At 38.6% G+C, this 13,778-nt stretch overlaps 1 protein-coding gene across 1 annotated transcript in view; it reads right to left on the reverse strand.

The window, feature by feature from the left end:
• Positions 1-7,923: 7,923 nt before the first annotated feature.
• Positions 7,924-13,778, reverse strand: part of pacrg (PARK2 co-regulated) — a 166,735-nt gene continuing 160,880 nt past the window's right edge. The window contains exon 5 of the mRNA XM_052145400.1: positions 7,924-8,223. Within this exon, the coding sequence (XP_052001360.1) occupies positions 8,063-8,223 (161 nt within the window). The 3' untranslated portion in view covers positions 7,924-8,062. The remainder of the gene's footprint in view (positions 8,224-13,778) is intronic.

Consider the following 13,778-nt stretch of genomic DNA (forward strand, 5'->3'; position numbering starts at 1 on the left):
CATTTCCAGGCGTATACCCCTGAGGATGCAATCAATGAGTTCAACACATGCCTATGTGTTAAGATAGTAAACAACAAGTTGCTTCCCTGGGGTGGAATGTGCTGTCACAAGTTGGGGTTGAGAAAATAGAAATATCATCAAAGCTTTTGAACTTTTCATCAAAATGTATGAACTGTGATTGTACACATTTATTTAAACAAGACGACTCTTTGAGATTGTGGAAACAACAGCACTATAGGAGAACATTTTAAAATATGGTTTATAATACTCAATATATTATACAATAATCCCTTATTTATGAAGGCAGCAAAAAGACTGGTGACTCTGAATTAATTTGATAAGAGTTAATAAAGGGGTTTGAGGGAAGGGTCTCTGATTTCATGATGACATATGTCAATTCATATTTTATTACGTTACTCCATGATAATAAACCGCGAAAAAGCACAAATGCAACATTTCGAGCAGACTTATACATTGTTTTAGTGGTCAACATATGTTAGCTGAGCTTCAGATGTGTGTGCTTCTCATCTGTCTTGCTGCATGTTGATATCAGACACAAGATGGAAGATCTGTGAAGTTATCGTGCTTGTGTATGTATCCACTTTTTAACCATTTCTAATGGTTATTTTCTTTTAAAGCTGCATGTAACCAAATGTTGAGAGCATTTAAACTGCAATGCACTCTGACGTATGCAATGCATCGACTAATCAGAATCTCAGAAAGGCGGGACTATTTGCGCTGTCAAATCGAAAAAACATGGTGGTAAAAAAAGGAGGAGTGGCGTAATTTATCTATTAAAAAATTATTGCTATGTATCTGAAGCATTTATAAAGGTGTTACCAACAGAGGATGTTTTGCAGAGGACTTTATGTAACTAGGACTAGGTAGTTGGGACACCACTCAGAGTAACAGCATTCTTTTAACAAGAAAAGTGATAACACAAGTGAGTCAAGACATTACAATAATTCATATAAAGTAAAAGCAGACTGTAGCAAAATGGGGGGGACCGCAATATGCAGAAAAGGACAACGACAAATCTTGGACTCTTCCCAGTCCGCCCCTGTCTGTATATGATTGTGTATATGTGTTGCTAGCTGCTGTTGAGTGTGCTTATGTGTGTGTTTCTGTGAGATATTAATCCCCACTCAACCTTTATATTTGCCTCCTCTATTAATAACATGGGTTTCATTCGACAATTAATTCAATTAACGTCACTTTAGACAAAAACTGAATATGAAATCAGGCAGTTGTGAAGCAGCATGCAGAGGACGCGACAGAGAGATGGGCCATCAGAGGGGGGCATCAGTCATGAACCTGCGGTCAGCACTGTGAGCTGATTAGAAAAGCAGTAGGTGGCATGACAGTGTCTGGAACATAATAACGGGAGCTTGCTCAAAGCTTTTTTTTTTTAGCTATTTAATCTAAGGAGAGCTTGAAGGATTCAAGTATGAACATAAACAATACAAAAGTATAAAACAAAAGAGATTATGTGTAGGAACAGAAAAACTAGAGAGTGAAAGCTGGGTCGATTGCAAAAGCAAGAGAGAGAAAAATCACACAATGTTGAGGTGGGGTGTAGAGTTGCACATTCTCATTCAATGCGCTAGTGCTCTGAAAATGGCAAGGGAGTGGTTGTGTGTGAGTGTGTCATTGAGTATTTATGGGAGGGAGAGTAAAAGCACATACAGACCTACACACTGGGTGGTGACAGTGGAAAACAAGAAATAGCTTTTTCTGTCTCTGTTGTATGTGTTGGTCAGATGCAGGGTGTTGGATTAGGGTGCTGATAGCAGTGATGGATCCGGCTCTCTCCACCCAGGTCAGCGCAGTGCAGTAATCTCATCGTGGGCCGCCATGTCAATCATGGCTCAACAGCTCCCCGGGGGTCTGCAGTGAAGATTACAGCAAACACACAGTCCTTCATCACTCACTCCGCTCCTCCCTCAAGGTACAAGGCCTTGACACCCCACGAGGGAGGGCAGACGCAACTCAACCAAGTAAAGGAAGAAGCACCATTGTGAGGTTTTACATTTAATTATTCCAGAAAGCAGGTCATTTAAGACCTTATATATTAAGATGAAACAAAAGAAATATACAATAAGTTAAAACAGCACTAGAAAAGGAGACCTGATGTTTATTTTGAGTACTGAACAGAGGTGTGAATTGAGCACAAATGGGTCTAAAGTCGAGTTAGGATGTCACAGGGTCACCTTGCATGAATGACTGTGTGGAATGGAGTGTGTTTATAAAGAGTTAAAGAGCACGTGGAATGTGTGCGTGTGCATGAATTGTGCAAAAAGCATGAGCATTTGAGCTTGTATGAAACAGGATTGTGTGGCATTCAGAAGTGAATTGAGAATGTATTTTAGATTGCAGTTAAATTTCTGAACTTGAATTGAATTTGAACTGAGGTGACAATTTGGATGCCAAATTAGAATTTGAATTCAAGGAAGTAGACCTAAAATGGTATGAAATGTAAAGAAATGCATGTAACTGCATGCTAAGGTTAGTTTTTATCAATACATAACATTTTCAGAATGAATTACCAGAGACTATTTAGCAGAGATGAGAACCACGTCTTACGTCCAGCCTTACAGGTAAAAGAGCCAATCACCTTTTAGATACAGACAGCACCTGTCAGTTAACTCGAGAGCATGCGCATTAGCCATACAAGCCGGGAAATTAAATTTTTTGTTGTTGTGTGTGTGTAATCTGAGATAAATGGTCTGCACTTATATAGCGCTTTTTTAACCTTAGCAGTTTTCAAAGCCCTTTACACTGTGACATATTGACCCATCCATACACATTCATAAACCAATGACGGCAGAGCTGCCATGCAAGGCGCTAGCCTGCCATTGGGAGCAACTTGGGGTTCAGTGTCTAGCCCAAGGACACTTCGGCATGTGGAGTCATGTGGGCCGGGAATCGAACCGCCAACCCTGTGATTAGTGGCCGACTAAGCCACAGCCGCCCGCACAAAAGTATATAAGCACAATCTTTTATACCAGTGTTGTCAGATTCTACTGCTGATTTGAAACATGTTCTTTGATCGTAATCTTTGCCAACCCTTTTGGAGATTTCGGTCTTCCCCCATTCAAGTAGATAGGGGCTTCACTTTCATGGAAATAGCTTCCCGGAATTGTTTCAAAGATGGCTGCCAGTGTACTGACTTGCTAGAATTACCCATAAGCATATCATAAACTCATACTGTAAGGGGTATCATAAACATATGGAATATAAGATTATATAATAATCAATGTTTGATCACCTATAGACATTTTTATTTAATGTATATACTATAATATAAATATTTCATTATATTTAATACATTTAAAATCTTTTTTGGACCATGGTGGAAGAACATGATATTTCCAAGTATGTTCTAATTTATCCCCAAACTATAAATTTTTTACATTTGACAGTGTTTACATTATTGTGTATTTAAATAAGTAATTACTAATTAATAATAATGAACTACATGTAACTACTGTGTAACTATGTTTTAGAGCTGCTTGCTTACATATTGTTTTGTTATTACTATTAAAGTTAATAATAGTAACATGTAATATGTGTAACACAGACAATGTAAAATAAAGTGTTCCCCCAAACTCTTCAAAATGGAGTAAAACAACATGAAGCAGGCTTACAAAAATGGAAACTTTTGTAAGACGTTTTTTTGAAACGTTGTGTTCTTGCCTATTTTGTTGTTGTGTTAGACTTAAGAAATTCATCTGCTGCTGAATTGTCTAAATTCAGTGAAATTCTCTTTTCCAAATCAACATCAGGTGGGGTTGTGGCAAATTACATTCAAATTTCAACTCAACTTCCAACTTCGATGAATTGAAAGGCAACCTGTACTTAGATTCTAAATTTTGCACAACCCTGTTTTTGTATAGAGATCATGCGGAATAGCATGAGCTTTAAATGATGGTCTGATATTATTAACACAGAAAAAAGAGAGACTCACGATGGCAAACCCAAAAGGGAAGTGTATGTTTGTGTGTGTGTGTAATGTCAGAGAATGGCATGTGTGTGTTTGCGTCTGATAAGAGCATCCGGCTGAGGAAGAGGACGATTTAGGATCAAAAAAACAGAACCAAAAAAGCCGATCTGGAGCACAAGAGAGAGGAAGATCTTTCCAGGCTCTTGCCGGAAAACCATCGGCCTCCTGCGAGCCTTCTTCAAAAAAACTCCACGTACTCACACTCTACAAACCAGCGAGGGTTGAGTCTAACAGCTCTGCCTGAAGAGACTCCCTTTTAAAAACAGCCCAATATTCAAAGACTGCTGAATGATAAAGCTCAATTCTGCTGCCTGGAACAAGGAAACATTTTACTTTCTCAATCTAAAGTATTTCCATGTGAAACAGGATTTGTGTAAAAATGTAGGGCAGGTCTTGATTTTATCCACCGGTGATTGATTGGATTGTGAAATGTGGCCGTTACATACCAGAATGGAGCCAGGTGGTTGTAGGGGAAGGGTAGAAAAAAGAGTGATTTGTGATGCAGGCCGAAACAGAAAGTCATTTCAGAAGCAGAGAAAATCATTCCATTTTGAGAAAAGATTACAAAGACAACTGTTCTTTATTTGGAATAACAAAAATTTGCATTAAAAAAGTTAATAGGGTGAATTGTCGGCAGTGCTCCGACATATGGTGCAATAGCATCACGAATGACCAGGGTTCATTTCCTGGCTTGAGGTATTTACCGATCATGTTTCCTTGTCATTTCCTGTCTCCCTCTCCACTATAATATCTAATAAAGGAAAACAATTATTTAACTTTAAAAATGTAGTTTCAAAGCCTCAAGAAATATTCATCCTTCTTCACCACCGCTCTGAGGCCTAAAAAGTACAAATTAATAATTTTGTAATCTGAATTCCTTTTCATTCTGTGTGGTGGCAGTCTGGGGTTAAGAGGTGTGAGTGACACATGAAGCATGAAGCCACTCTGAAATAAATATCCATTTTGCTTCGCACATGCTCGGTGGATGGCTTTGGGTTTCGTGTGGCACTGGCAGATACGCTGAACAAGAAGAATAGGTCCCAGAGGGCTGTTTATTCCTGCTTCTCACTTCCCTTTCCTTATTTCCCTTCTGCACTGTTGCTTCTAACAATCTGGCATTCTAATGTTTCCCATTTCCTCTGCTCCAACATCAATGTCTCCATCTCTTACTCCCTTTTTGTATATATGCATGAATTTCATTCATTGCCACTCATTCTCCTGAGAGCTAATTATTAGAGCAGAGCCAAAAAGAGAAGGGCAAATCAGTGCAGACATAAAAGAATAATTCATCCAAAGTTTACCAAACATCAGGTCATACCGAAAATGTATTATTATTGCTATGAAATGCAAAAATAGTAATTTTGCACCAGCTGTCGAGCTCTAAAATTGAACAAAACACACCATAAAAGTGGAATTGTACTCTACACTATATTCTGAAATAAAGTGTCCTGAAGCCACACTTGGGGTTATTCAAACTTGGTGTCTCAACACACATTTTTGGAGCTTGACAGCCTCCGTACTTGTAAGAGAGCTGTTCAGACATTCTGCAAAATGTCTCCTTTTGTTTTCCAGAAAGAAAAAAAAATACATATTGGTTTAGAAAGAATGATGGCAAGTAAACAATGGCAGATTGTTCATTTTTGGGTGAACTATTCCTTTAAAAGGAAAACATCAGAGCAGTCACCTCTCCAAAAATGACTTTCCTCAGCTCGCCATATCAGTTTCTATGACTTCAAATGGGACTCCGGGTCTCTATATTGACCTCTGTTATTGCAGTAAAACTGATTTGAGGGCAAATCCCTTCTCTATTCCCCCATAGGTTTGTTCACAGCTTTAATTTACAGGCAGTGTGATTAAATCCAGATTTAACTGAAACAAAGTTCAAATATTCTGCAATTCTCAGCTCACTGTACACATTAGCTCATGGGAATAACCTTTACCACAATGATAAACAACACAGGTCTAAGGTATATGAAAATGGAAAAAACAGACCAACACAGATTTTATTTCTTGTCTGTACTAGTTATTAAGATAAAGGAAAATCTCCAGTAAAACACACCCTTCTCATTATGGTATGTTGATATGGCAGCATTATTTGCTAGTGTACCAGAAATTCACATGTAGTGCCCTCTCAAACAACCCTTTTGGACACTTGGTTGTATTTAAAGTGTATGAATATCATTAGCATTAGCAAAAAAATATTAAATAAAGTTGCATTTACAAATAAAAATGTTTGCAATTACTTTTAACGAAATGGTTTCAAGGTCCTTTTTAGTCAGTTTCCCACAGGTGCTCTTGCAGAATAACCACAGGTGTAGTTCATCACATTAACTATGGACATGTTCAATTAAGTTTGACTAGCAAAAAGTTTCCAAATGCCAAATCTATCTACGTTTTGCCAAAAAAGTCTGCTTGGGCCATCTTAGTTTAAAACAAATGTCATGTCAAACGCATGTGATATGCAATGCTAGCTTAACACGTTAGCCAACTTCAGTTCAACATTTGTATCTCAAACAACATACATATTCGCACAGTATGGTGTGACTCACAGTGTGAGTTGCATTCAACTTAAATTTGTAAGGTGCTATCTTCACTGAAGTTTCGCTAGTAGCCACGTTCTCCATTTGTCAAAACAGCAAAGCTGCCAGGTAACTCCGCCCCTTCCGCTACATATGGCAAGTCATGAGCTGTGAGTGCAAGCATTCAACATGCCACACACTGTTTAGACTGTTGAAGAAGTACATCATCTATGTAGAGATAGTACATTTCTTTTTGTTGCATTTTCAGTTTTAACATACTACTTGCACTACTTACACTACAAAATGACATAAAAGTGTGTGGTTTGAAGCGCACCTACAGATATTGCAATTGAAATAAGTCAACTAGGAGTATTAATCTGGTTGTAAAAGCATTACATGAGAAGGCTCTGGGGGCATTATATGCAATAAAACCAATATACTGCAAAATAAATAAACCAATACACACTCACAGTGTCAAATTTCACAGGTAAGAAAAGACAGAGGCTGTGAAGCATGAGGGAAGCTCCCTGACTGAATATGTACGTGTGTGTGCTCTGATAAATGATTCTTTCATTCAGACATCTTTTGGCGCACAGCACGCAGGTTCATGGCTTTCAAAAGCCCATAATTTTGCTTATATATATTGTCTTGCACTCTGTACATCCGTCCCTTCAGGTATAGCATGCTATGGTCTCAGTGAAGGACTCTCAGACTGAATGTAGATCTATTTATGTGAGTGTCTGTTTGTGATTCCCTTTATCAGACATGTGAATAAAAAAAAAGTGTACCTATAAGCATTTATATTCATCAGTGTGGCATGATTGTATGACACAATTTCAAAATACCTAGTTGTACAATACTGTACAATACTGTACTATCATACAAGATACTTTTTGAAAGCTATTTTTTTTGTCATAAAAGTTAAATGTCAATTGAAAATGCCATAGCATCTGGTAGACAGAGGTTGGTGGCTGGTGTTAAATTCAACTTTTGTATCATTAGCGAAAAGTTAAAGGAATAGTTAGCCCAATTACAAAACTTTGAAGCTCAAAAAAGCACATAAAGGTAGCACAAAAGTAATCCATAAGACTCCAGTTGTTTAATCCATGTCTTTTTAAGTGAACCAGTTGGTTTTGTGTGGGAACAGACCAAAATGTAACTAATTGCCGTAGATCTAGCTGTAGATCTTACCATTGCAGTCTTTAGGCACAATCATGATTTCAAACTTCTCATAATGAAATGTGTGTCAGACTTAACAGTAGAGTTTATTGACCCCTCAGCTCCTTTTTTCTGTAGTTTATTCACAGAAATCTCTGTGTGTGGAATCATCTTTTCTGATACAGACAGAAGTAGTGCACAAAAACACTCCAAGACAAACTCCATTGAAAACAAGGGGGCTGTTTTATGAGTTTAATTAAGTCAGAAATTAGGATGGTACGATAAGGGGTGTGTTTACAAGTTTGCATGAGTTGGTGGGATTTTTGAGTGTTTGTGTGTTTAAGTAAATGTTTATTTGTATCTGGGAGATCTCCGCTCTGCTTTAGTTCAGGAGGCATGATTCGTAGGTGGGCACCATATATTTGATGTTGATGAAGGCGTCCTCACCCCCGTAGCGTTCAAACACCTCCAATGTCTCCTGGACCAGATCTCCAATGTTCTCCCTCTTCTGTTGGCTGTAGTCAATACCATCACCTGAGTTTACTGCACACAACACACACAGACAAACACAGATAATGAATGCATTACTGGGACAGTATATACAGTATAATTGTAATACTAACAGCACATTGAAGAAGAGATCACTGTGGTTAGATGACGTAGATCTGTTTCTTGTCATATGTCTGACTTTACTCTGATTACTACATCTCATTATTACACTATTTTAGTACACTATTACATTTTATTATGTTAAGTAATGGTTACTGTGAGCTATGTTGAGCTGGATCTTGCCCCAGTGAGATTTCAGTATAACCGCAGCCACGACATTGTAGAATTAGAAACCAGACGACCAACAACTTTTTTATATTTTGTAAAGGTTTAAAAGCTAAATGAAGCAGCTCTGATGACTGCTAAAGATTGGTGGTTTGTGAAAGGTTTGTGTTGGTCTGATAGACTGAACATATTAAGAATAATTTATAATGAGGAGAATGAGTGTGTGTGTCTGTGTGTGTGTGTGTGTGTGTTTGTGTCTTTATTTCAGGTGTTCTTGGGCACATCTTTGACATGACATTAGAGAAACCCATCAATCACAGTGTAACCTACAACACACACACACACACACAAACAAACAAATCAATACATACGCACTCCTCCACCTTCACGCATACATAGAGTATACAAAATAATCCCCATTCTCGACCAACCATAAAACATACACCAATGAACACAAACACACTTAACATGACACGCACACGCACACACACACATTCTCGCTCTCTCTCTCTCTCTCTCTCTCTCTGTCTCTCTCTGAAGAGGAAGAAAGAGACTGTAGAACCTTCATCCTGAGGTCACAGGCCCAATTAAACCAGAAGATGAAGTCTGAACACACCCCCATATCTCTCTCTCTCTCTCTCTCTCTCTCTCTCTCCTGCTCTCTCTCTCTCTCTCTCTCTCTCTCTCTCCTGCTGCATCATTAAAGAAAAGGATGACAGGCAGATGAAACTAAAGCAGTTAAGCAGGGAGTCTCTCTCTATATTTCTCTCCTTGCATTTGTGAGTGTGTGTTGTCTCTCTTAAGCTTGTCTTACTGTATGTCTTCATCTGCTCTTCTCATCTCCTGACTGGTGAATCATTTCTATGTTCTCTGTACATTAAACACACATGCAAGTCCTCTATTGCCACAGCCTATAATACGGCTATAAAATATGGCATCAATTGTATCATAAATCTTGCATTTGAGCTAAAATAAAGGTAAAAATGTTTTTCAGGTTGGTCTAGCTAATGTGCATGTGCATTCTAGAGCAGAGGTACTCCATTTCAGAAAACATATGGGCTCATATTAAACCACAAGAGATGCAAAGGGCCACAAATATGCCCAAAATATTTGTTTTCAAAACATTCCATTTGCAAATCAGCAGGAAAACCACTCTTTCAACTTTGTGAGTCAAGGGCGGTGAAAACTAACCTGATTGTCTACCTTGGAACTGATTGAGGATCTTTACACAACTCAAATTTATGCTTGAAGCATTGTTACAGATGCAAGGGTCCACAGACCCAAAGGGGTAACAAACATTTCAAAACCATACCTTTGCCACCATCATAAATTAAAGGAATATTCCAGGTTCAATAATACAAGTTAGGCTCAATCAACAGCACTTGTGGCATAATGTTGATTACCACAAAAATTAAATTCGACCTGTCCGTCCTTTCGAGGTTTCGAAATAATCAAGGTTACTGAGGTACTTACAGTGGAAGTGAATGGGGCCAATTGTTTGAGGTTTTAAGGGCAGAAATGTGCATCTTATAATTTTATAAATGCACTTGAATTTATTCTTCTGTTAAATCTCATATTATTTCAGCTGTAAAGTTGTTTAAATCATAACATTTACAGTCATTTTAGGGTTTGTTGACTACATCATCATGGCAACAAAGATGTAAAATTGGCTATAACGTTATACAGATACGGTTAGTAAGCAATTTTCATGTTAATATGCATATTGTTTACGCCTTTCGGCTATACTTTTAAAACATTGCGTATTTTAATGTTTACAGATTGGCCCCATTCACTTACACTGTAAGTACCTCACTGATTTAATCCTTATTATACTGTCATAACAAATGTCTGTTCATAAAATGTTTTACAAGCATTACATTGTGGTTGTGGGAATGTAAAAATGTCCAGTTTTCTTAACATGAGTAGGATAATATTTAGAGGTCACTTTAACATTCATGTAATCTTAATTTGCCAACATATATAGCATTTTTTTACTCGCAGAACAAGTATACAGAAATCTACTTCAAAGAAAGAACAAACTAATGTTTTCTGCTAACATTGTGTGAACTTTTGTTGACTACTAGTAACATAATAAGGATGTTCCATTCATAATATTTCAACGATGTTTGTTCCTATCTGTTCCCTGTAAGTGGGTTATTATACGGACATAAATCAGGAGGTGAATACTGATTTTACTATTAATTCAGCAATAGTAGATTGAAAGTTCTTCAGCTGAAATCTGTCAGTGCTTACCAAAATTCTAACCACTTCCCCCAGTGGCCAAAGTGGGAAGTTTTGTTCAACACGTATGAGCTCGAGTTTCTGGGCAAAATGGTTACAAAGTGGTTCTAAAAGCTGCTGTAAAGCAAGTTTTTAGTTGCAAATGATCTAATACAGTCACCTGGAATGCATATTTTGTTAAGTGTCGTTAGAGTAAAATATTATCTTAGTGGGAAAATGCAACCTCCAAACTCGGCAGAATGGAGTAGATGTCAGGGTACCACAACATTGTGTAGCAACATGTCAACTTCCCGTGCGACCTCGTTGCAATAGTTTAGAGTATTGTCCCAACTGAATACCTTCCATCTGTGCCTCCTTGGATCCAGAAAAATACATACTAGACCACCCTTCACTGTTTGGACCCCGGACAGACATTTTATAGGTGCAGTAGTGTAGCAGACTTTCTGCTGTGGATCTGACCATTTCTATCCCATACTCCACACTTATCCTATTCTAACACACTCATCGGTTCGAATCATAGGCCGCACTCAAAAAGGTTGCCAATCACACTGCAGGCACTGCTTCATACACATCAGCAAGGCTTTCAAACACAGGGAAATAAAATCAGCTCTCTCCGATAATCCTGCCTTCAGGCTTCCTTTTCTCTCTCTCGCACTCAGCATCTTTGTCAATCTATTTTCAACAGAGGGTCTGGATGTGAGTTATTTTAAAGGCGAGAGAGAATAGGGGGTTAGAATGAGAGCATGCACAGAAAAATCCTCACCAGAGGCTTTTAAAGAAAAGAGATGTATAGAGAAGGCTTTGAAGAGGTAGGAGAGCTTTATTTGCCATCTGTGCATGAACTTTACACAGATATGCTTTTGTTTGGAATCATGTGGAGACCAGGCTCCGATCTACAAGGTTCAGGGGTAGCATGAAGTTCAAGCAGGAAGGAGAATTTAGCATCTTTCAGAAGCTGAAATCATACCCACAACCCCCTGGATAGTGATTCCCTTCAAAATCTTGAGGAAAACAAACATCAAACAAATAAACAAATAAAACAGACATTCAACCATTTCTGTAGCCAATTAAGATATCACTTTTTCTGAAAGCATATTCTGTAAATGCCACAGCATCAGTCACTACATCCTGACCACCTGATGCATATTGTACGCTAAAACAGCATGAGCTTTCTCAAAATCACTCAAATTGGATTTATACAATTTCTGGGAATCAAAGCACACATGGACAGGTTTTTATCATTCTGCCAAGAAAGAACATTGTGTTTACAAAGTTTCCAGGCTACTGTAATAAGCATTTCAAAGGAAGCATTATTTGCTGGATCTGCCAAAGTTTGCACTGAAGGCATTGAAAGATATTTAAAAGTTTAGTTTGAGATTCTTAGTAGTAAGTAAAGAAAATATTATTTTAAACACCTCCATATAACACTTTCCTTTATTCAGACTGAACTACCCTAAACATCACGTTAAAAAACAAACTGTGTTTCGTCACGTCACATGTCGGTCAGACAGCTCTATCAGTCTAAAAGCTGATTTTTACTTTTGTATTAAAGCTACGCTGCAGGCTCTGCATAGTGGCCCAAGTGGTGGTTTGCATTTATAGTACTGTGTTGGTGTGTCTGTGCTAGTATTTTGAGGGAAATTGCTTAATTTCTTAAATTACTATACATTTCATAAAAAAGGCAATGTAATTTGTGGATTCAGAAGTGTTTATTAAATTATTGTACCATTAAAAATGTTGTTCTTCAAAGTATGTGGTATTTAGATACATATTATTTACTATACATGTTGCCTGTCATGCAGACAAATTAAATTTGGGATGTACTGTATGCTTGCATTTGTTCGCTTAGATCATAATAAATAAATATTCAGTCATATTTTGATGTTCCGTGTTGCTTAGAAGCTGGACTTAATGCATATAGGCAATATAAATCATATAATAATTATAAAAATTACATTACCTTTTTAACAGGTGCTTTTTCATTAGCTGACAAATTAGACCACCCTGGCGGACTGGACTCTGAATAGGTTTCATCCGGCCCATGCCTTAAGCCGATGAGAGGTGAGTGCGCAGAAAGATTTTCAGTGCCAGACAAATGCTTGAGACATACCGGCAGAGAGCGCTGGAAGCGAACGGCACTCCTGTTATAATGAGCTGAGTCACAGGAGTGTCGATAGCTAGTGGTGGCTAACGTAATTTCATCTGAAGGGACGATAGAGGACTTTTAAAGTGTGTAGTTCCCTTTTTCAGAAATCCACAGTGGTTGCAGAATAGACCGGTGAAAAATTGAAAAGACGCTTTATCAGAGTTGGACTGGCCACCTCGCTACAGTGTCAATCATTGTGAAATCTGGTGACAGCATCACTGAGATGCTCAATGAAATGAAATGCTTATTTAGCACAGATGTGAGACTTGAGGCTAAACACTTTTTTTCAAAGCAGTAGCAGAGGCAAATGTGGTTAGGATGGGCAGTGGGAGATTGGCTATTCTCAGCCTTCGCAGAAAGAACAGACGCTGCTGGGCTTTCCTGGTTATGGAGCTGTGGCTGTGGATTCTCTGGGGGTGTTTGCGCTTTGCATCTCTGATGGCCCGGGACAGTTTGGCCCTCATTGTTCATAGGGCCACCTTGTCGCCTGCTCTGAAGGCGGAGCCTCGGGTCCTCAGCATGGTCTTGGAGAAAGTGACGTTATCGATGCACTTACTGATGTAGCTGGTCACTGATGCCGTGTATTCCTCCAAGCTGGTGGAATCGCTATAGGCGATGGAAGCCTCCCTGAACATGTGCCAGTCAGTGTGCTCAAAACAGTCCTGAAGAGCAGAGATGGCTCCTGCTGGCCAGGTTTTCACCTGTTTCAGAACTGGTTTGGAGCATCTGACGAGTGGTCTGTTTGCTGGGATTAGCATAACAGAGATGTGGTCTGAGTAGCCGTGGCTCCGCCCGGTTCGTGCCGGGGATGCTTGTGTAAACAAGATCCAGCATGTTCGCACCTATCATTACAGCATTATAAGTCCACAGCATTAGCACTGGGGGGAATTTACACTCTGATTATGAGGACAATAGTGAATTCCTGTGGTAAATAAAA

Source organism: Xyrauchen texanus, chromosome 16, assembly GCF_025860055.1.
Source record: "Xyrauchen texanus isolate HMW12.3.18 chromosome 16, RBS_HiC_50CHRs, whole genome shotgun sequence".
NCBI classification, from domain to species: Eukaryota; Metazoa; Chordata; class Actinopteri; order Cypriniformes; family Catostomidae; genus Xyrauchen; species Xyrauchen texanus.